Raw genomic sequence first — 23077 nt, 5'->3', positions numbered from 1 at the left:
GCAGTACGAGTATTCACTCGAGTACTCATCGATACACATGCACTCGTACTTTGGCTACATAAAATGTCAGCTGACACGATGACAAATGATTGTGAATAAAAAAAAAACTTTCGTTCTTTCCGACACACACGATGATTCACCGACGTGTCAAACTGCTGCGATGTAGTGCCACCTACTGACGAGGAGGACTCACTGTCAGACTGGCTGGTATCAGTCGCCTTAGAGAGTACCCGAGACTTTGAACTCAGAAAAAAACAAAACATTCAAAGATTCTCTGTATGACTGTATGACAATGACAATGAAGCTTCTTCAGAGGGGAATCCAATAATAGAATGTAAAATAGAAATTCTAACATTTGTTCAGTCTCTGGCTTTCCTGCCTGCCCAGCCATTAAGCAGGAAATGAATTCAATCGTTTGCGAGCTACTTTTTCCTGAACGTGTGTGAGTAAAACGTTCTGAAAAGGTCCCTACTGTGACGGAACACTTGGGCGAATTCACATAAACTGCTCCCATAACCATTTTCTTTTTTTTCAGGTTAAAATCAACAGCAGAAGCTCAAAAGAAAACAAAATGCATTTGCCATGACTATCAGCGTCAAATCAGTTTCTGAAATGAGGTGACGGACGGGGAATATCTTGCTCCTCCCGATCTGTTGTGTCAACTTCATGTTCTGATTTAGAAGTCCCCAACAATTCAATCAAGCAATCATTGAATCATTCAATCTCAAGCGCAATTTAATTTACCGCTCTCTATTTGCATCGTCAAGAATATTTTGACAAAGTAAGGAGTGCAAAGTGCAGATATCTATTAAATGTCGGGAGTAAATGTAAAAAGTATATAGAAAATATACAAAAAGAAATCTACTTCCGCACACCAATGTCGACGTGGTGAAGACACCAGGGAACTATTTCAAATTGTGGAAAACAATGCATCATGTCTGTTTTGAATCTTAATCTTTCAATTTGACAACCAAGTTCGGGGTGGTTTATTGTCAAACAAACGGGAGGGCCGTCCCTGACGTTCACTCTTCTCACTCTCTTCCTGCGACGCTGACAACCTTCCCCCATGTTGAGCCCACTTGCGCCTTCCCCAATGACAAATAAACACAACGATCACGTGATGGAAGCAGAAGCCTTCGAAGTGACGCTCCAGCAGCTCAACGACTTGTTGACGGACGACAGCGGCTTTTACCGCCGGCCAACTGAACACGTCCACGAGGTTTATCCGCGCATCTACGTCGGCAATGCGTGAGTTATTGCTCCTTGCTCAAAGGCGTGTTGTGCAAAAAGTAGGTCATGGGGCGTAAACAAGCCCGCTTGGAGTTGCGACCAAGATAGCAACAGCAGGGGGTCCTCGGGTCAGAAAGGATTTTCCTCGTGTGTGAAGATCAGGCAGCCGGCAGAGGTGGCAAAATTGCGCACACTTTGTACATCGGTGGAAATGCACAGTTGTGTGAAAAGAAGTACTCATTCAACTCCCGCGTCAAAGTCAAATCGTACAGTCTCTTTACGCAAGTACAAAAGTACAAATATTTTGGTGTCAAATATAGATAGACAATACTGTACCTGAACAGTGAAACAGCAATGTCTTCAACATTTGACACACCACAAAGAGTGTTGTTAACAAGCACGGCCGGTCCTTGAAATTCATACTTGAGGGGACGGGCAGAAAATGTCATTTTTGAAATGATTATTATCACGCCGCTAACTCAGCGATTGCTACACGGCATCTTTCGCTACTTAACGTTGTGTAAAGCGCTGTGACAACACACAGGTGGCGCTATTGTTAACAGGGCTCTCCCACCTGCGTGGTCATGTGACTGCCTTGTGTCCTCTGATTGGTGCATTGGAGTCAGATGACATTAGTCATCATCGCAGCAACGGAAGTCGAAGATGGAGTCGAAAAATAGAATGGACGCGCGCGCAAGAATGGACGAATAAAAGCAGCGACCTGAATGTCAATCGTCGTAACGGAGTAAATGTATCGATCCTTCTCCGCATAAATACTCAAGTCAAAGTAAAAAGTACGGTGTATTTAAAGTACAGTTTCTGGAAAATGTTACTTGAGTAAATGTAACCCGTGATTCTCCACCTGCGGTTACCACCCGCACACAAATAACGTGAACACGTAACGAAAAATGCCTTGCCCACTTTTGCCGCCCATTTTGTCAGCCGCGCAAACAAGTCTGCCAAATTTGATAAAGGAATTTAAAAAAAAAAGAGGCTCCAAAATGGTGAAATATAGAACCCTTCTCCCAGCTCTCGGACGCGGAATGCGCTGAAAACACGCCACGCTCAACCTTCGCGAGTGTGAGCCACAGGTTGAATAACGTGTGCCGCTGTGTTTAATAAACAGTTAAGGCATAGAGCAGACGGCCGGATATATATATTTGGTCGCGAAGTGCAAAACTTCTTGGAGTGTGACATCATCCACGACCGACGATTTAGCCCTAGCCAAAATGAAAAGTCTAGCATGTTTGAGTTTTGGGACCTCTCTCTCTCTCTCTCCGTGGAGCGTGACGTACGAAAGACAATCCTCCGACAGCCCCGCCTTGACGTCGACCAATGGGATTGCATATTGTGACCGGCGCACAAACCGAGGTTTACCGAAGCTTTAGAGTCGCGGAGTCGAGAGCAGCTCAGCTCGGCGTATGACGTTATACTTGTTATGTTGTATGGTGAGAGCTCGGACACATCGGTCACACTGACTTACTCGATGCAGGTTCGTGGCGACAAACACGATGCGCCTGAAGCGTTTGGGCGTCACCCACATCCTAAACGCAGCAGAGGGAAACTCCTTCATGCACGTGAACACCAACGCGGAGTTCTACGTCGGCACGGGGATCACCTACCGCGGCGTGGCAGCCTGCGACACGGATCACTTCGACATCAGCGTTTACTTTGAAGAGGCAGCAGATTTTATAGAGAAAGCTCTCGCGTGCCAAAACGGAAAAGGTTAGAGTATGGAAGTGACAGACATTTTGTGTAAATGTCTGACAGGGCTGTTGCGTTCAGCAAATGCATATCGATTGCCCCCCCCCGCCCCGCCCCCCTCCACTTTCCTCCTGTGTTTAAATGGCAGATTCCAATTGACGCATCCATTTTCTCCACGGCTTGTCCTCATTAGGGCCGTCGGGTGAGCTGGGGCCTATCACAGTTGACTTTGGGGCATAAGTACACCCTGGACAGGTCACCAGTTATTCGCAAGGTGCATCTTGGACAAATAACCATTGACACTCACGTGGATTTAAAAAAGTCTGCACACCCCTGCTCAGTTGCCAGGCTTTTGTGATATAGAAATATGCGACCAAGATAAATCATTTCAATGCTTTTTCTACCTTAAGTGTGGCCTATAAGATGTATAATTTGTTTGAATCTTTTTGATAAGCGAAGCAAAAATCAACAACTGGAATGTGGCTTTGTTCAGAATGAACCATTTATATTCAGACTCATGTTCAATGGGAGTCAGCACACATCCGCCGCTGTTTTAAGTGACTCGGATTGATCCGAAATACATTTCAGATATCCGAGTGGGCTTTTCCTGCCATTTTTTTCCTTTCTAGCAAAAGAGTTTGTTGACTGGACACTGACTGGTACTCGGATCTGTTTCGAATTCCCTCCACCTTGTTCAAGGCCCCAGTTTCAGTTGAATGAAAAACAGGCCCAACGCACGATGCTGCTGCCGCCGTGCTTTACCGGTGATGAGCAGCGTTGTGTTTGCGCCAAACGTGCGTTGCCTTTTTTTTTCCGACTGTTGCCAAAAAGGTTCAACCTTGATTTCATTGGACCATAAGACATTTTCCCACATGTGTTTTGGACATTTTGTTATGGTTTCCTTTTGTTAATTCCGAACACAGCCACATCCCACTTACAAGAGGGTGTGCATACTTTTGCAGCCACGTAATTTCAAGGTGTTTATTTTGATTTCTTTCTGGAAAATATTTAGAAACCTGTTCAAAAAAAAAAAGTTATAGGCTACATTCATAGTGGAAAAGGTTTGAAAATGATTTGAGATCTTGGTCTCATTTTTTTGTCACACCACAAAAACTTTTTATATGCACGGATGGACAATTTAGAGCCTTCAGTGAACCTAACATGCATATGTTTGAAAACCCAAGCAAGAACAAGCAAACTACACATAACAGCGCCTCAGCCCGGCTTCAAACCTTCACCCTCTCGCCCGTGAGCCAAATGCGCTCCCCACTAACATGACCGTGCCACCGCAGAGTACCTTACTGTTAGTTTTTTTAAGAAATACTGCAATAACTGGTTGACCCATTCAAATTAAAAATGTGTGCTTACAGATATCTTAAATGCTTTCCAATACACAAGTGGGTCAAAGCATTTTTTTTTTGAAAATTTGCTCTACCTTGAAGGGAAGCTGGGAAAATACAGTTTCATCAGGTCTGCAACCCTTGGGACAAAAATGTCATAAATCTTTGAACAAATGTGAACATCGCTCGCACTGCCGTAAGCCGGCCCGCCGGTGGCGAAGAACCCAAAGGGACAGGATCGCTCCATGTGTTTCTGTTCTCCCACAGGCAGCGTATATGTGCACTGCAGGGAAGGCTACAGCCGCTCGCCCGCCTTGGTCATCGCCTACCTGATGCTTCGCCAGAACATGGACGTCCGCAGCGCTCTGGCTACAGCGAGACGGAGAAGAGAGATCGGACCTAACGACGGCTTCCTTTGCCAGCTCTGCCGACTAAACCGGAGACTGGCCGCCGAGAGATTGTTCCAGAACCAATGAAGCAGGCAAGAGAATATGCTTCGTTCCACTGTACTTCACTCGCTCTGTACTTGAAAGAGCCACATCTCCGTAAAGGAATGTTCTAAATGTGAGTTTTTTTGACACCCACACTGGGAAATGTCCTAATTTTATTATCATACTCACAATGAATTCCAATGTATTATTTAAAGAACACAATCTAAGAGTGAATTGAATTTTAGTCCAGAAAAAAAAGCAGTGGCAAACTATCTCCAAGCCGACTGGGAAAACATTTGATCAATAACGGTAAAGACACAATTTCCTTTTGACAATCAATTCATTTGACTGATACGAGTATTTCAATTATTGGCCGTTGTTATCCATCAAAAAGGTCGTAAAAAGCATTCTAAAGTAATATTTTGCAAACTTTTAGTGTGTTACTCTTAATATTCGATGACAAACTGGAGAATATTGCCATTATTGGGTGAACAGTAAAGCTCAAATAAACGTCTGATGGCTGAGGTGAAGGCTCCTCTAACCACTTATTTCTAACACACATAAGTGCACTCTATTATTTTACCACGCCTCCGTCACTCAACTTGCTTTTTAATGACCATTTTATCCTGTAGAGGGCACAAATTGCCCACATTTTTTCCCCCCATTGGACAACTAAGAGAATTGAACAACATGTTCCATTAGCTTTGTGATCATGTTGTCGTATGAGAAGTCTTTTGTTGGAGTATATTGACACTGCTACTCCTGACGAGCAGGGACCCGGGCTTAACTTTATGTCCTTAGTGTTGCAATCATGACTGGAATCACCCTTTTTTTTTTATATCCTGCTTAATAATTAATGGGCCAATCGCAAGACATATATAGTCAAACCACCATTCATAGTCACATTAGCACCCGGTCAATCAATGAACCTAACACGCATGTTTATGAACTGTGGGAGGAAGCACGGCGAGGGCTTTTGTGAACGCCGCGTAGGGAGGCCTGAGCTGAGAGTCGAACACGGAACCTCAGCACTGCGAGGCGGACATGCTAACCACTACGCGCGCAATGAAAAGTACGTTGAGTGGATGTTGCGGCTCATCTTGGTAGTATTGCAAAAGCCGCGAACGGCACGGGTGACTCCCACGTAGTCCAGCACAAAAGACCTTCTGAGATCCAGCGTCAATTTGTGGATGCCATTTGTTAATAAGAAAGGCAAATTGCAATAGTAACCCCCAAAAAGATTCATTGATCTGATTTGCCCTTTGCAGTCAAAACATAGTTTGTCTGCCTTACTCTGCCCGCAGGCGCCTTAAATACAATAAATATCCACTGATTGAAGGCAGCTGTTCATCAACCGAAATAAATGCAATGATGAGTCCAATAAAACAAGATTCATTTTGGCCTCAACACTATCATTACTCCAAATATAATGATTACACATCTAACAGTACAAACTGCTTTAATGTTAGAGGGTTACAATGTTATGTATTTCAATGGATGCGCTTGTAAGAAAATAATGATCTTTTAACGTTTGCACAGATGTAAACCGTCACTTTCCATATGCAAACAAGCAACCCTTTTTTTCACAATTTTTTGATTTTCTTTTTGAATTGAATGTCAAACAAAGCTAAAGTAACTCGCACTTGAATTGAATTGTGCGACATCAGGTAGCATTTGGGGCTTTCTTGGGCAACATGCAGATCGGCGCGTATTCAGCAGCATGAATTGCGATACACAATCCTCCAAATTGCGTTGTCATTTCTGCTCATTGTTGTTACTGTTAATGTATTCCGTAATCCAATATGGAGAATATCGTGATTATTGGGTGAACAGTAAAGTTCATCGCAACTATTGATTGCTGAGATGATCATTCAATACATGCATGAGAATCAATCAGAATAATATTCCAGCAAGGAAGCAATTTGCTGTTAAATTTTGTATTTTTCAATTCATTTTATTTCTTTTGGCAACTTGCTATCGAGTGATCACTTTAGCGTACTTTACCGTTTTGTTCTGCCCCATTATAGCTCAGTGAATACAAATGGCAGAATAGACCAACATGTTCCATGCACATTTTTCTGTCTAAAAAGTCTTACATATTGCCACTGTGATCGATGACGGGCGGGTGATCCTGCCTTAACGGCACGGAGTCATTTTCTACTCCCCCTCATTAGGGTTACGGGCAAACCGGAGGCCATCCCAGTTGACCTTTAGCAAGAGGGCCTTGGATAGTTCGCCAGCCAATCGCAGAGCACATACAGACAACCGACCATTTATACTCAAATTCACACCTACGGACAATTGAGAGTATTTAGATCCGCTAATCGCTGCTATCGATCGAATGACGAACGGACGAGCGGCTCGAAATGGAGTTTTCCGGTTGCGTGTCGTCGCATGTTGCTTCATCTCCCGTGGTCCTCGCAAGCCACTACAAGGATTAGAACCCAGGATTACTCAGTGCTGCGTTTGTTTGGATATGTATCATTTATTGTATCTAGCTAGCCTGCTGGAGCGGAAGGTGCGTCACAAAGCCACTGTTGATTGTTTACCATTTGCCATGGCTGTATTTTATGTAAATCTGATTGAATGATGTTCCGCATCTGTATTGTACTCTTCATGCTGTGGGAATTCAAAATGGCATTCATTCACACATTCACACATTGTAGGGTGTTGTTTTTTTCAAGTTAACAGGGGAAGGCAGGAACCTCCAGGAAATTAAAAATCCCTACAGGGCTGCAACCGAGGGCGAGTGCACATTTTTTCAGCTCAGTGATTGGGCTTCCCTCCCCAATGTAATGTTTCCTGTTTACTGCGTCTCCATCTTTTGTTTCCTAATTCCACACGGTCTGCCTTTTGCATTACGGCTCTCTTTGTATCCCGCTCTGACGCATGGAGTCGATACGAGGACACGTCTGTGAGGAAAGCAGGTTAACGCGCTTACGTAACAGAGTCGGCATGAACGGCGCCACGGGGCAGGGGCGGGCATGTGTTTTCACGTTGCCCGCGCATAGGCAAGGAATGATTCAGGTGAACGAGAACGTAAACCCGGTGCGCATATTATTATTCTCATTTTATGGATCGATTTGATCATTCTTGAATTTCATTCAAAAAATGTAACCCTGTCAGTACCTTGTTTCCCAAACTTTATTGAGCCAAGGCCCCCTTTTTACATCAGAAAAATCTCACGGTACATCAGAGGTGTCACTAGGTCTATTTTGGGGGCTGAAAACCCCCACTACGAACTTCTCCAGCCACCTCAAAACGAATTTATGTGTTCGTGTCTTTTTCTTTCTTTCGATTGCTAAGTGTTCTTGTCTTAGCCGACCTAAAACAGATGTTCAGACCCCCAAAATAAAATGTGGTTTGTCGTCTACCTGTCACTAGACGTTGCTGGCATAGATAGCTGAACCAGCATATATTTGTGATGAATAAATAATTATTGATATTTTTGTATCGTATCTTTCCATTGGAGAGGAAAGGGCCAATTGGCTCCAGTTTTCGACATTTCGCTGAACGGTACTCGCTTTTCTACCGACTTTTGGCACCGGAGGTTTCAACATACTTTCATTGACGCATTCCATTGCCAATGGCCGTTTGTGAGAAGCGCCTTCACGCACATTAGCGTTTGGGTAGAGAGCGCACATAATTTACGACAGCGTAAGCACACATTGGGGGCAATGGTCAGCTTGTTGCACATCATCCATGCGTCCATTTTCTATACCGCTTGTCCTCATCCAGGTCGCGGGCAAGCTAGAGCCTATCTGAGCTGCGAGCGGTGGGGTGCATCCTGGACAAGTCAGCCCGAGGATAATTGAAGGGGATATATTTTTCCAAACCAACTTTTTCTAGTATTTGGGATGTAATATTGTCTCTATGGTGCCTCAGTAAACGTGAAATATGAATTAAAATCCTCCACGCATTCCTGAAGGCCAGATGTTTTTTGGCCGAGAGGCCTGAAATCAGTTGATTTGAATTTCTCTAGCTTATCTACATCACTAGGGCAGATCGCCGCCTTCCCCTTCACACGTGTGCTCTCACAAGTGGGTGCTCTACACAGAGGCAACCCATCAAAGGAAAAGGGGCGGTCCTCGCGAAATATGGACAAAGCGGATACAAAACTGGGTCAAACAGAAGTAGCTGTCAGTGGGGCCTTTTCTGAGGTGTTTTGTTTTTTTGAAATGAAATTGACACTTTTATACTAAGTCCATGTTAGAGAGTCACTCTATGGAGGTCTAAATAGCCAAAATAGGGAACTTGAAGAATGACCGTCAGCCCAATTAACCACGTTCAATGTGCCCCGGCACCCATACTGCGGTGGGGTTCTTGTCTTCAGACAGAACAGAGCAAATGTAAGAGAAGGACGCACATATTCCGTGACAGCAAGTCTGCTGCGTAGCAGCTGTGCCCCTGCGAGTTTTCGGCGGGTTTCCAAGGGAGGCGGGCTTGGGGGTGTGTGTGTCAGCGAAAGACTGGATTGGTGGAGACTAAAACTGTCCACTGTTACATCATCGCCCCTACAACAGCCACCAAATAAGTGGATGAGTCTCGCTATTCAGAATAATACAGTCATTTCCCGACCCCCCCCCCCCCCCCCCAAATATTGCACACTTGACGGGACACGCGTTAAGAGGTACACACTGGACTGGTCACCATCACGCTCACATTCACTCCAACGACGGACCAGTTCAAGTCTTAAATGAACCGAAAATGCATGTTTTTGGAATGTGGGAGCAAGCCGAAAAAAGGTCAGAGCCAAGATTGGAACCCGAAACCTTTGACTGCGTGGCAGGCAGTCTGCCCAGCTTCAGCGTTATGCAATTCATAAAGCGGTTTGTCAGAAAAGACAATCGTGTCTTTGGCATTGGCATGGAAACTCCACTTGGAAACTTACTGAGCTAATATCACTGCTCAGAGCTGCGTGGCGTGTTTGTTCCAATGTGGGAGCACTTTAAAACGATCAGATAAGATTCATATTGCGCAATTCTCTTTTAGTGGCTGTAATGAATTCAACACTCTTTATCTTATGACCTTTTATCTTATCTTTGTCGGTTCCATTGTATCCAGTTTTCGGTTATATACTGTATTGATTTTGGATTTAAAAAAGCAGATGTTTGCTCTGAAGCCCGTCATCGGCATCTTTTGGTGAAACAAAACAAAGGCTTGACAGAAGTGTGTGTAACATTTAAGGAAACGGAAAAGGGAGGCTGGCTGAGTGGACTTCATGACTCAACATAAAAAAAGTTGTGGAGTAAAAACTCCTTCAGTGAAAAACAACAAATGATGTACTTACTATGAATTCCGGTGACGTGTGAGAGATGCGGATGCGTTACGCGTTGACGCACAACAAGGTGATTACATCTGCACGTGCGGCAAGCCTCTTCATATCCAGCCTCAACATGCCTGACTTTGTGGTCTGCATTCTGTTCTTTTTATTGTTGATGTTTAATTTAATGAGGCTTTTCCCCCCCTATTTGCAAAAACAAAAACAAAAAAAAGAAAGAAAAACACATGGAATTAATCCATTCAGAAGTGCATTGAGCTGAAGTTTCACAAGATTTTATGGTGAGACTTTTCTGTCCTTTTTCCTCAATGTTTTGATGGTCAAAGCTGACAATTGTTGGATTGTGTTCACTTTAGGCGACATTGTAGCATTTTTGATCCTTAGGTTAAAATAGTAGTTTGAATTTGTAGCAACCTTCTATGCTGTGATAAAACATGATTCAAAAAGCTTCCGTTCCGCTTATCCCCACTAGGGTCGCGGGCGTTCTGGAGCCTATCCCGGCTATCTTCGGGCGAAAGGCGGGGCACACCCCGAACCGCTCGCCAGCCAATCGCAGGGCACATAGAAACAAACAACCATTCACACTCACATTCACACCTACGGGCAATTGAAGAGTATTCAATGAACCTAGCACGCATGTTTTTGGGATGTGGGAGGAAAGCGGCGCGCCCGGAGAAAAGCCACGCAGGCACGGGGAGAACGCGCAAACTCCACACAGGCCAGGCCGGGATTTGAACCCCGGTCCTCAGAACTGTGAGGCAGATGGGCTAACCCAGGCGACCGCCGTGCCGCCAGCTGGGTGGTTTAAACATTTTATAGTGTTTGGATGCTTTACATTGTTGCAGTCTTTCCAGGTAGTTGCAAATATTGTTAGTTTAGTTCTTTAATTTGGTTTTCAACCAGGCGGTTGAGGAGAGGGAAGAAACACTACATGGAACTACTGGATAACATACAGTACAGTACATACACCTCACCGCAATAATTCAGAGTTTGGCCACGGCAGCGTATCCGATCTGACTTCGGACAGGAGGCGGGGTACACCCTGAGCTGGTTTCCCGCCAATCGCAGGCCACATAAACGAGCATTCACACCTAGGGACAATTTAGTCTTCAATGAACCTAACATGCATGCTTTTGGAATGTGCCACACTGGCACAGGGAGGACATGTTTACTCCACACAGGAAGTCCCGAGCTAAGATTTGAACCCAGAACCTCTCGACTGTAAGGCAGACGCGTTGCCCTTGGCGCACATTAATGCTACATATTTGTGTGGAAGATAAGAAAACAAGCTATGCGTTTTGGTATCAAATATTTGTTTTATATATAATGCTGAAAATAGATATAACAGAGCCACAAATACAAATAGCTTTCAGAAGCCATTCTTTGATTGTGTGATTTGTTACTGAAAAAGAAAAAACACAAAGAAATTGACAAAACAAGCCACAAGCAGCAGCAGTGTATCAAATACACCCGCGGGGGCCTTGGAGGCCGTCATCTCGCTCAGCTTTTACATTCAACTTGGTGCTTCGCCAAAAGAAAACGGACAGAGCCTCACATGATGTCTCACAAGTTCACGCGATATACAGTCACAGCGAAAAGGACGAAACAGAAGCAAGAGAGGACATCTCCATCATGGCAATAACTTTGTGTCCTAAATCTCTCATTCAAGGCACAATCGATTGGCCTCGGGTTGGAAATTTCGTGAAGGTCATCGCTTATCGCTTTTGAACTTCCAAAAAGACTCTTTTTATCCTTCTTTGCCAATAATAGATGCTTAAGTTGGCTGAGTTGTTCTCAGTTGTTGACTCCTGCTCACGCGATGGTGCAGTCCTCTCTTGGTGTACTCGAGGCAGAGAAGGAAAATCTGCCATCCCATGCTAAATAGTCAAAGAATGGCTTCACATGTCATGCTTATGCTTATAGACGTCACAGAGGAAGTGCAGGCAGTTTTCAGAGCCACAAACATTGACACAATAGTGTATCTTACAATCCTTAACAGGGGTTACATGATTCCCACCTCAATGCGTCCCACCATCTCTGGAACTTGAGCAGGAGCTAAACGGTTCGGTCAAAATCTCTCGCTGACGCTCTGGCACAAAGCAGCGCCGTCTTGAACGAAAGGTTCAAATTGGTTTGGACACGACTACTTTAAAGTTAACAAGGCTATTTTTTTGTAAGCAACAAACAATATAAGCAATATTCTTATCACGACATTGAGTTACGATAGCTTTTATTCTTCTTATTATAGTATCGTTATTATTACACAGGATGGACCCGAGTCGAAGGTCCGAACGAACGGCAAGCCATCCATCTTATTTTGGAAAAGTCAACAAGATAAGCCTCACGTTCGCTTTAACCGACAAATGCTTTTGGAGTCCAAATTTGAAAACAGAAAACTAACGACACTCGTCGCCTACCTCGATTGCATCGGAAATAAAACGCCGAAAAGGAAAACCGATGGATACGTTGTACAAGTATCAAAGGAAAGTTGTAAAACTGTAAACATGACCCTCTTGGAGGAATCGACCGCATGCTAAGAATTGAATTGCATTACAGAGAAGTAGAGCCGCGTTGAAAAGTAACAAACGTGAAATTCAATTCAATTTTCTTTAGCATTCAGAGATTCAAGTTGTCGTTTTAAACTGCTTTGAACTGTCGACAAACCTACCATAGACAAGAGACCCACCGCGTAGTCATCGGGTCATATTTGACCAAACGCTTGACTGCTTTAACAAAGCCAGCAAAAGAGGCCATTGAAGTGTGCAATTCGTTTTCAGGGACAGACAACACAAATGCTTCCGAAAAGCACATTCAACATTCCGTACTGATGATGGGGGTTGTCCAAATGCCAATTCATTTCATTCTTTGTGAAAGTTTCACTTGACAATCCTCATCTTAACACATACACACACACAGTACGTTATACTTGCAATATACTTTTCGTTCTCATGACATTAGAAGTTATATCACTTTTTTGTTCATATTGTCATACAGTTATGACTTAAAAATTCTTTTTCCGTGGGGCGAATACTCCTTTGCTGTCCTGAAAGGAAGATTGCATGGAAAGTTAAGAAAGACATGAACTGTTTCATATTTTTGGGAATGAAAACACCCAAACTCTATTTCCTTTAGAGTCAGACACTTGACTAGTGACAAACGTTTCTTATATTACAAACTAGAGGGAATGACACGTTACCCATACTTTGTCATTTGCCGAGTCGTCTGTGGGTCGGTCGTCCAATGCCAAAAAGGATTGGATCGATAACGAGCTGTTTTTTCTTAACCAAGGTAAACGGAATACTTAATTAAATGGAGATCACCGCAAATGCACCGACAATGAACAGAAATAGACCCACATTCTCTTGACACCGTAATCAGATATCAATCGAAGTCAAAAGAGAAGGAAAACCCCCCACAGCAACGATAACACATTGCTCAGGGTTTTTAGTCCTCGCTCCAGGCGTGTACATATCATATCAAATCAATCCAACAGCAGTTTTACCACTCAATCCTGGCTTTCTGTCATCTTACACACTCACCCAGTCAAGCATAACAAGGAGGACACCGGTGCACAATATGTAGCGACATCAAACGAGTGTGGGACTTCACAACGTCCTATTAATTGTACAATTGCTATTCTTTTACATTCCACGTGTGAACATATCCCTAGAGAGGATTGTCGTCTTCCTCCGCCAAACAGCGCCGGAACGATTTAGGGCAGGTGTCCGTGAGAATGTCGGCGTGGGAGGAGAGGCCGACGCCAGCAAGGACGACGAGGAGGAGGAGGCTTGCCATCGCAACGGATCGGGAGCTTGGGGACGGACAAACGTGCCGATGTTGACTAACAGATGTTTTCCCTGGGTAAGTCAAAGCAGTTTTCAAGCAGGCGCGTGAGAGATCAGGCTTTTAAGTGTACTTTTACAGCTTAAACAAGAAGTTCACAGTTTCATTTGTTGTAAACATGAGGTATAACATAGCGAGTGTACAGAGTGAGAGACACAGGGAAAGGTTGAGTGCTCAGCGGGTGGCAAAACACTTGGGTTTCCTTTTGCAATCGGCGCAAAGCATACGCAAACAAATATCCTGCCCTGAGGCAACAGCTCGAACGAGATCAACTGTCTCATGTACTACTAAAGCCATGCTCAAACACGCATTGTAGGGCGATTCTACTGCTACGACAGCGGAGGTCCGGCTATGCGACAAAACGCAGTAACGGGACTTGGCACGGTAACGGTGGTGCCCACAGCGACACGATGAATGGGTCCCGTACGCACCGTTTTCAACTACAAATTAAGAGTCATTTTGGCTCCTCCATTATACGACAGCTAATATTTTAGCTCCAGAAAAAAAGAATGTGCCTGTATAAACAATTGTTTTCCTCACGCGAGCACGTCACAAAAGTGCATAGAAATAGCCACGGGATTTGAGGTTGAACCTCGCAGGCTGCAAGTAGGATATTTCTGACTTCCCATCAGTCTCCAATGCGGCAGAAGCATCTTACAACCCTGGCACATTTAGTTCTGTGTGCAAATAAGACAAAACAGCAATCTCAACGGATTGAAATAACTCTGTGGTTTCGCTTGTTTGAACATGGCCTCGCAGTAGCTGGCAAGGTAAAGAAGATGACCACTGCCTGTTGGTCTGTCTCTCTGCTGTGCTGGTGCATTCGATCATGGCTGAAGGCAGTGCCTTCTGTGGTGCTGGTGGCAGTTTATCATAAAAGAAGGAGCTTTTCTTGAGAAAGAACGGCGCCGAACCTCGTTTGTTGTCCTGAAACTGGAACACACGAGTGCGCTCTGTGCTCAGGAATGTGATCCTGAGTTTGAAAAAAAAACAAAAAAAACCTGGGAGAATGTGAAGTTCATATGGTGATCGCAAGCATCTGAATGACTTTGTGTTGTCTACACTCCAGTACGACTTCACTAATATGAATACAGGTGTGCTACATGAGGGCTTGGACAGTTTTGGGATCTGACTGGAGGTGGCCAGCTTGACAATATAGCGTATATAGCGCGTGCGGCTCCGTGGATATTTGTACTAACTACAGTACATGCACATAGCAGAACCAGTAGCCGCTTGCCGTGTGGCGTTCCTTGACAGTAAAGGTGAGATATCACAGCAGGCCTCGGAGACGGCTACTGCCAAAACCGCGCGGCTCGATCGTCCCTGCTACGTGCGCATGTGTGTGTGCGCTCACAGTTCGAAGTAAGTGGAATAGCACGCAACGCAGCAACAAAGCGTGGTGGCAATTAAAGGCCGTGGCTCTGTGAGGGGCTTCTTTCACAAAGTTCAAAATGGCTTCCACGCGTGATGATTTTCCTGCTAATACGAGCCATGTTTGCGATTATGCTTTTGCAGGTGCTATTGCTTGGAACCAAGGGAAAATGGCAGTGAAAACGGCCCCTTGTTTGTTTACTCGGGCAAGAGAGAGGTGCGAAAACACGCCGTGTGTGTGCATGCTTGCGCGCCGCAACTTATCTTCTCGAATATTGTCAAGATTAGGGTTGCAAAAAAACAAACAAACAAAACAATACTGGTTTAGTATTTCTCAAAACATCCCACAGGGATGTGAAAGAATTTTGGAACTATTTAGATATCTCTCTCTCTCTCTCTCTATATATATATATATGTTATAATATATATTTATATTTATTTTGTGAAATGAATTAATGAAAAATTAGATTTGTATTCATTGATTGATCTTTGACTCATTTGTTTTGTTCAATTCGACTTACTTAATGAAATATATACACACCCAGATTGATGATTTTCAACATTTCATGTTTTATTCATAATGTTCTGGTTTGAAAGATTGATTTTTTTGCAACCCTACTCAAGATAGTTTGAGGCAAACGAGTCAAAGAGACAAAGGAAGGTGTTTGGAGATGTTACATAGGTAATACTACATATTCCATTCCATTGTAGCTTTAGCGCAGCAGAAAAAAAATCTGATAGTTAATTGCGGAGCGGGTCTTATTTCAGCAGTATTTCAATTTCAGGATAGGAGAGCAGCTCGGGAAGCTTCTTTTCCTTCTTCTTCACGGTGAACAGCTTAGCGTCCACTTTGGCAGCCGCAAGCAGTTTGGGCGCTCTCAAGAAAACAGTTCTGTGCAATAAGTCACGTGACACCAAGCCCCGGTTCCTTCCTCTCGGTTTGGCTGAATGGTGCAGACTCGGTGTTTATTTAACCCCCCCCCCGACACTGTAATTTGTTGACCTGATTCCAACAAGGCCAAAATCAGGCCCTTTTTGGAGGTCTCGATCCCCCGGGCCGTAGGGTCAATCTGCACCGTGTTTAGTCAGAGAGGCCCATTTCAGATGAGACGTCAACATGTTTGTGGTGTGCTTTACCCAAGATGTCTACATGTCTCAATTGCATAAAATGTGCATCAACAATTGAGGAGGGCTTGGACACATTGGGAACCTTAAGAGCAACATTGCTGTTTAGCATTGCTGCGATGAATTTGCATACACAGCGGGCACGTGACGCGGTCGACAGAGATGAATGCGATGATGCGCATGCGACACCATCAGAAGTGCCTGCTTAGCGTGGGATTGCGCACACACACACATACACATACATGTTGAGGTCACATGTGAATAGGGTCTTATATCTGGTTCTTAAATGACCGTTAGTCCCACAAATTGACTTGTCAACTGTTGATCCACGGCCTGTTTAAAAGAGCCACTGTACACGTTGGCATGTCTATATATATGTACTATCCACGCGTGTTGTTGTGTTGCAGGTGAGAGCGCAGCCGCACCGACATGAGAGGTGAGGTAGAATCGGTCCGTTTCATCAGGGATTCGAAACAAGTTCGAGCGTCGAGGTAAGCGACATCATCCCCGCCCGCCGCCACACAACTAAATGGTCGGGTTGTGTCGTCGTACACGCAGAGTAGATTTGTGGCACATTGAAAGAAAAGGAGCTGCGGCGATTGGTGCGGCTAGGTAGAACCGAGGTCAGCGATATAATGAGATCAAAGAAAAGCGTGAGGTGTGTGCAAGATGAAGCTAAGCAACAAGGTCTATATTGGAGATACAAGAGGTCAACTCTGAATCGTCTCTGAGAGATGATATACTATATTACTACACTGAATATTCCTATGCAACCAGTTTTTTACATTACCACTGAAAGAGGAGTTGTGAAGTTACATCCTTCTATAAATACGGATGCTGAGAGATGCGACTTTCCTGGGAAAGTAAAGTCCAATTCAATACAACATCTGATAGACAGTGTCATGTAAATGCTGAGAAAAGCATTGAGACTATTGCCACTGTAAAAAAGAAAAACAGCGTGAATGCCGACAGAGGCATTGTAATAGTTCTTTTTCTTGGCATTGCTTTTATTGCACATAACATTGTTCACTCGCCAGAATTCTAAGGGCGGCATTGCCTCAGAACAAGTGTTACCCCAATTTTGCCCACAGCCGCATGGAGGCGTCATTTGCATATCTGGGGATACTGCTAGATATCCTGCGGTGTATAAAGCAGTGTTCATCATCCCCGTTTTGCGTTGGTGACATTTCTCAGCATTCACATGCACTATCACTAGGGATTTGAAATGTATGTTCCATTTTACCCAGTGACAACATTCGCTCTCCTTTGGTTCCGGTTTGCAACGCCTGAGGAAAAATACTTTCAAACTGTCAGCTTGTTGTTTGAGCGGATGAAGATTCGATATAATCAGAGACGGCTGGCTAATAAAGAGGGTGTGAGGGTGCCAACATTCCTGAGGCCAAAGAACAAATTAGATTACAACGATTGAGGATGCGTTGGAAATCCATGCGCATCGCAACTGAGCAATGACTTGCAAGACAGCCTAATCGAGACATCCGATCAATTCGCATACCTGCGGAATCGGGTCCTACTTTTGAAGGCTTGAAGCCAAATGGAGAGCGCAGAAGTGTCTGGTGAATGTTTCACGTGAGCTTTGCTTTGCTTACAAAGAAAGAGCTTAAATAAGGAATAGTGCAAGTTCAACACAGCTCAGTGTTGTCCTAATTTATAGATGTTTTTAATATCAGCCTGTTTCACTATGTATTTGGCATTTGGCTGTTGCATCTGAACGTAAGCCTTTTTGAACAAACTGCGTGTCAACTTTCTATTTTTTACACTTCTTTCTTTTGGTGCTTTCTGTCGCAACTCCACAATCAACTCCCACGTTTCCCTCCGTGCAATTATCCGCAGAGCTAACGTTTGATTCCCGTTTCCACTTCACTCTTTAAACTGGCTTCCCCACCAACACCAAAATAAGCTGCATAGAGGCATCTTAAAAAAAAAAAACATTTTTATTTGCAGCTCGGAATAGAATAACTGTCAAATATGGTAAGTAGTTCTGTGTTTGGAATACCTCCGTTCCCCGTGCTATCCGAGAGGGACCGGATTGGATGGTGTGGGCTACAGGTGTACATTAAAAAGTTCCCACCAGCCGCCACTGATTATGAATCCCGGATAGAAAGTCTTGAGCCTGTGCTCGTAAGCCATCACAATATCCAAGAAAAGCTCGGAGCGAGGGTGAGCTGACATTTTGCCGTACTGTAGCTTCATACTAAGAGCCGTGATAAAAGGACAAGCAGAGACCGAAGACTACATGGTTGTGTGTTTTCGCAGCAAGCCATCAATAAATAAGACACTACATTTGACAAGCTATGAGGTAAAAATATAGGCGTCTATGTTGTATTTGGGGGAGCGTGTGTGCGCGTATTAGAGAGCTCACTACGTGAGGGAGGTAGGTTGGCGAACACTGCGGTATCAGCGGCTGAACGGGGGTCAGGCTGAACTGTAGCGGGTCTGCTGCCGATAAGGGAGGTACAAAGAAGCCTGTGGGGTGGGATCGTCTGAGGAGATTAGGAGCAGGAAAAAGGAGCACACCGCATGAGGTGAAAGGTGTCTGTCTGTCTGTGTGGGGAGACAGTCGGCCCGTTGGATTTGTGTTTTTCTGCATATAGTTCGACTTGAGTTCGTAAGTTGAAATAAGTTTAAAGTGACACCACAAAGACGCCACATTGTTTTTCTTTTCCTTGTGATGTTGAGTGCTGGTGATAAGCTGTGGGTGTCCAAAGCCAAATGATCCCATCAAGGAAGAAAAAAAAAAAGAGATTTGCTTTCTCCGTCTTTCCCGACGCACCCCCCTACCGAGTTTATTCAGCGTCAAGGTGTTTGTGTACGGGGGTGCCACTGTTTTAAGAGTCACACATCCTGTTCCTCGAAGACCTCCAAGAAGAGTGGGGGAAACAACTCGTTGGGACACTCCACCTTCATGTGGAGGAAGCGGCTGGCGTGGCACGCTCCGATCATGCGCAGGTCTGTTACCTTCATCAACAGCTTGGGCCAGAAGTGAGGAATGTCGTGCTTGCGGTAGTTGATGTAGTGCTCGAACGCCAGCAGGTAAGCCTCTTGGCACTGCTCGATCTTCTCCACGCTCGTCAGCCCTGAGCGATCTTGGGGGGAGGGGGGGACAAATGAAATATTACTACGACAAAAGTCGTAGAATGTAGAAGGATTTCATAAAAGCACACCTCAAATGACCCTTTTCCCCTGGGATCAAAAGTATTGTAACATGTGATAAGACAGGTGGTTTCAAGCTCAAAAGTGTCCTATTACATTGATAATTCAAACAATAAATAGTACCCTACGTCTATGCTGAGTTTTAGATTTGGGTTTTGGCCGTGAAGACTAAATGTATACTAGTTAGAGGTGGAACCAACATAGAAACCAGAGAGCTGTTTAAAGTTGAACAAAAAAAAAAAAGGTTCACAAATTCTGAAGCTAAGCTAGGATGGACAATCCGTTTTGAGCTATTGTCTAAACATTTGCTTTAACTAATAGCTATAATGCTGTTCACGTACCGTAAACCAAAGAAAACAACAACATATTAGCAATATGAATAAGACGTCTGGGCTGGAATGTGGCAAAAAATATACAGCGACGAGACTCAAACGAGACTGTTTTTTTACGAGGGGTGCGACTCTAACGCATTCATTGTGATTCATTAAGTACAAACAAATGAATTAGTTGAAAAAAACCCATTTTTTGTTCCAAACAACGTGGAACCTTTGCCAGAGTATGATTTCCTGGTACACCGATTACATCGACTGCCAAAATGGTGGAATTGGATGTTTCATCCAAAATAAAAAATACACGACGAAAGCCTTGATAAGCATGGTTTTGTGCAAATTGTGCAAAAAGGCGTTTTCATACCACCAAAGCACTCGAACCCTCCGACATGTGATCCAACTTTCCAACTGCCAAGCAGAAAGCAGTTAAAGGCAATAGTGTTCTAAAACAATTGGCCCTTTAACTTCAGGCCTGTTTAATTTTGGCCAGGGATATTTTCAAATCGTTTTTATACTGCAATTAGATGCAGTCTTCCAGAGTTAACAATATTCCTGTGTGTGTCAATTATTTGATTCAGTCGTCCACTAAAATCCATTTAGAGTTTACAGCATGTTTGTTTTTTTTTGTTTTTTGTAGGACTAATATTGCTATGCAATTAAAATGCGGTTAATCAAGATTCATTCATTCCAAAGCCTCTAATGAATTAGATAAGACATTATACACACACATACAGTATATATGGACACATCCACACACAAACATATTTTTAAAGCTTTCAGAGCTGCTGGGTGAGAGCAGTGATCGGCGAAGCCTACTATATTCATTGCGAACACTATCCTCACCTGAGCTCATGAGAAGGACGGCCTGCATTAGCGCCACCTCAGAGTCGTCCAGGTTAAACAGGGCCAGACTCTTGCCTAAATCAAAGATGGCATCCGACACCACGCCCAAGCCGCCGTTCTTCAGCTGCTCACGTTTCACAGCCATCTCGCCGTTAAGTGTCAGTGTCTCGCTTTCTGGATCGTAGCGTACGGCAGCGCGTAGTGACATGATCTCCATGCAGCACCCTTTCAACAAGATGATCTGGTCTTCGCACGGAAGCTGTGAAGTAAGCGCAACATGGGCATAAGCACAACGAGAACCCCAAAAAGCAGATTTTCTCCCATCTCAGTCATTGTATTGAGCATTTTCCTAACCTTTCAGAGTGAAAAACACAATTTGTCTGCAGGAAATGCTACTTGTAAGAAAACTGACAGATACACCGACAGGCGACCAAAGTGACTCCTCAGCTGCTCAAGATTTGAAAATGCTCAGTGATGGGTCATCATTTGATTGCTTCTTATTGGCACACTGCTATAAACGCTGAAAACAAACTGCAAAGGATCTTTCAAATAATAAAGTACAATTTCATTTCTCTGTGAAAAATGGCATTACGCAGCCATCAATCATTTCTCAACCAACGCTGCTTATCCCGTTCCTGGTCCTGGTCATGGGAAGCTATGCCTATTCCAGCTGACTTTTTCTAGCTAGCAGCTAGATTGCTCCAGCCTAGAAAGGACAGATTTTGTACTTTAGCTAATACATTTTAAACAAAAGCAGAAGACAGCGCACAATTCTAAATAGTAGCTGCCAATGCCATGCAATATTGTGCAAAGTAACAACTCAAGACTAACAGGACATGTCTACAATGCTATAGTAAGATTTATGGATATAATATCCCGCTTTGGATGCATAAAAATGGACATTTACAAAAGACGCTCCAATGAACAAACTGTCATGTCTGGGGTTTTCTTTGACAATTCCGTTTTGATGAAAACGAGGTCTCTTTGTGGTCTGGTTGTGTTTTGCCTTTTTCCTCCCTTCCCGCAGTGTTGGCGTGTGGCAGTAGGCGGAGCTGCAACGGGGCACAGCTGATTCCTATCGCCGCTCACTCCTCAGCTTCTTCACGAAAGCCCGGCTCAGGCTCACCAGTGTTCAGTAGTCGTCGTGTCTGCATATATTTTCCTGCTGAATTTACCTCCAGTGATTTTAAGCTTCAGCGTTCGTCCTTGTGCGTTTCTGACGGCCTGTTTTTGCAGCCTTCTCAGTTTTTGCTACCTGCTGCACCAATGCTCATCGTTACTTCCCGGTCAGCCTGCCTTCTGCCACCGTCCCCTTTGTTGTCCTGCCTTCACACAAACATCAATGAAAAGCACGTACGGTTTAACCTACCTCTGAGAACATGGGTAGTTTCTTGGCAAAGTCCACCACACGAGTAATGGCAGGCGTCATGATCTTGGTGAACTCACTGAAGGCTTCCAGGTCTACCTTATCACCTTCCGATGTGGGTACCAATTTTCCCTGGCCAATATCATCTGGCTGTAGGCAAAACTCGTTTGGTTAATGTTAGCATCCAAGGAGAAAGGCAGGGGAAATATTGATAATAGTAACCTCTGGTTAAAGATGCTTTGTGTTTTTGTCACAAGAAATTGTGTTGCTGTCGTGTCTAAACGAACCCTATTCTTCAGACAGCAGAATGTTAGTTTTCTGTATACTGTATAAAGCCATTACGAGTGTTTTAACATGAGTCCTTTAAATCGTAGATCAGATGAGGCACATTATGGAAACAGAAGTTTTTGTTCGTGAGAAAGTGAAATGACATGAACAGCTTATTTCATTCACAGTAAATTGAATATTATGTTGGAATTAAAACAAAGGAGTTTAAGACAAGCACGCTACACTATATACAAGCCGTCCAAGGCACAAGCTTCAGCGCTCGGTCTTTTCACACTCACCAGAAACTTGCGCTTCTGTTTCCAGCTGGATCCCTGGGCGTTGGTGTGCCGGTGGGCCTCAGTCGCCATCCTGATCAATTCCCACTCGGTGGTGTTTGGCTCTGGCCTCACCTGGAGCGTCCGCACCAACTCCACCCTTTTTCTTTTCTCCCGATTCTCCTCGATGAGACGCCGTTTAGCCACACGCTTCGAGTCGTCCAACACCACTGATGGGTGAGAAAGTTTGGTGGCAGGGGAGAAAAAAAACGCTTTGTTGTTAGGTAGTGGAGTTTATTGGATCATGTTCACTTTTGGTTTAATGGCATGTTTTGGTGACTTACTGATTAGTTGACTGGTTGGATGAAATAAGCTATTACCATCCCTCACAGTTTAGCATAGAGTATTAACTGCGGACTCAAGCGATTGTTAAGACGACAAGATCGCAATAGTGGTAGCGACAGCAGTTAATGGCCGTGTCTCTTTGAAACGGTCCAACTC

The 23077-nt window shown here is 44.1% G+C and overlaps 2 protein-coding genes across 17 annotated transcripts in view; one reads left to right on the top strand and one right to left on the bottom strand.

Annotated features, from left to right (window-relative positions):
- The window catches only part of LOC133465822 (thyroid hormone receptor alpha), an 87214-nt gene that overhangs the window by 14864 nt on the left and 49273 nt on the right, over positions 1–23077 (bottom strand). For 12 of the 15 annotated variants that reach the window (XM_061748926.1, XM_061748930.1, XM_061748923.1 and 9 more), the window contains 5 exons: positions 22601–22806; positions 22038–22184; positions 20669–20927; positions 19302–19429; positions 9996–10172 (listed from right to left, as the gene is read on the bottom strand). In XM_061748926.1, coding sequence (XP_061604910.1) covers positions 10032–10172; positions 19302–19429; positions 20669–20927; positions 22038–22184; positions 22601–22806 — 881 coding nt within the window. In that variant the 3' untranslated portion in view covers positions 9996–10031. Of the gene's footprint in view, positions 1–9995; positions 10173–11282; positions 19430–20668; positions 20928–22037; positions 22185–22600; positions 22807–23077 lie in introns of those variants that run through there. The other 3 variants (XM_061748933.1, XM_061748935.1, XR_009784763.1) reach the window with 2 other exon arrangements.
- On the top strand, positions 1058–17257 carry LOC133465826 (dual specificity protein phosphatase 3-like). 2 transcript variants are annotated; one of them, XM_061748940.1, is made up of 6 exons: positions 1058–1248; positions 2723–2955; positions 4542–4755; positions 13657–13847; positions 15345–15417; positions 16733–17257. In XM_061748940.1, exons 1-3 carry the CDS (start codon positions 1067–1069, stop codon positions 4748–4750), a joined length of 624 nt encoding a protein of 207 aa, XP_061604924.1. In that variant the 5' UTR covers positions 1058–1066; the 3' UTR covers positions 4751–4755; positions 13657–13847; positions 15345–15417; positions 16733–17257. The 2 variants fall into 2 exon arrangements, with proteins under 2 accessions (XP_061604924.1, XP_061604923.1); XM_061748939.1 differs by lacking the exon at positions 15345–15417.

Source organism: Phyllopteryx taeniolatus, chromosome 16 (assembly GCF_024500385.1).
Source record: "Phyllopteryx taeniolatus isolate TA_2022b chromosome 16, UOR_Ptae_1.2, whole genome shotgun sequence".
Taxonomy (NCBI): domain Eukaryota; kingdom Metazoa; phylum Chordata; class Actinopteri; order Syngnathiformes; family Syngnathidae; genus Phyllopteryx; species Phyllopteryx taeniolatus.
This window is presented reverse-complemented; position numbering and strand designations above follow the sequence as displayed.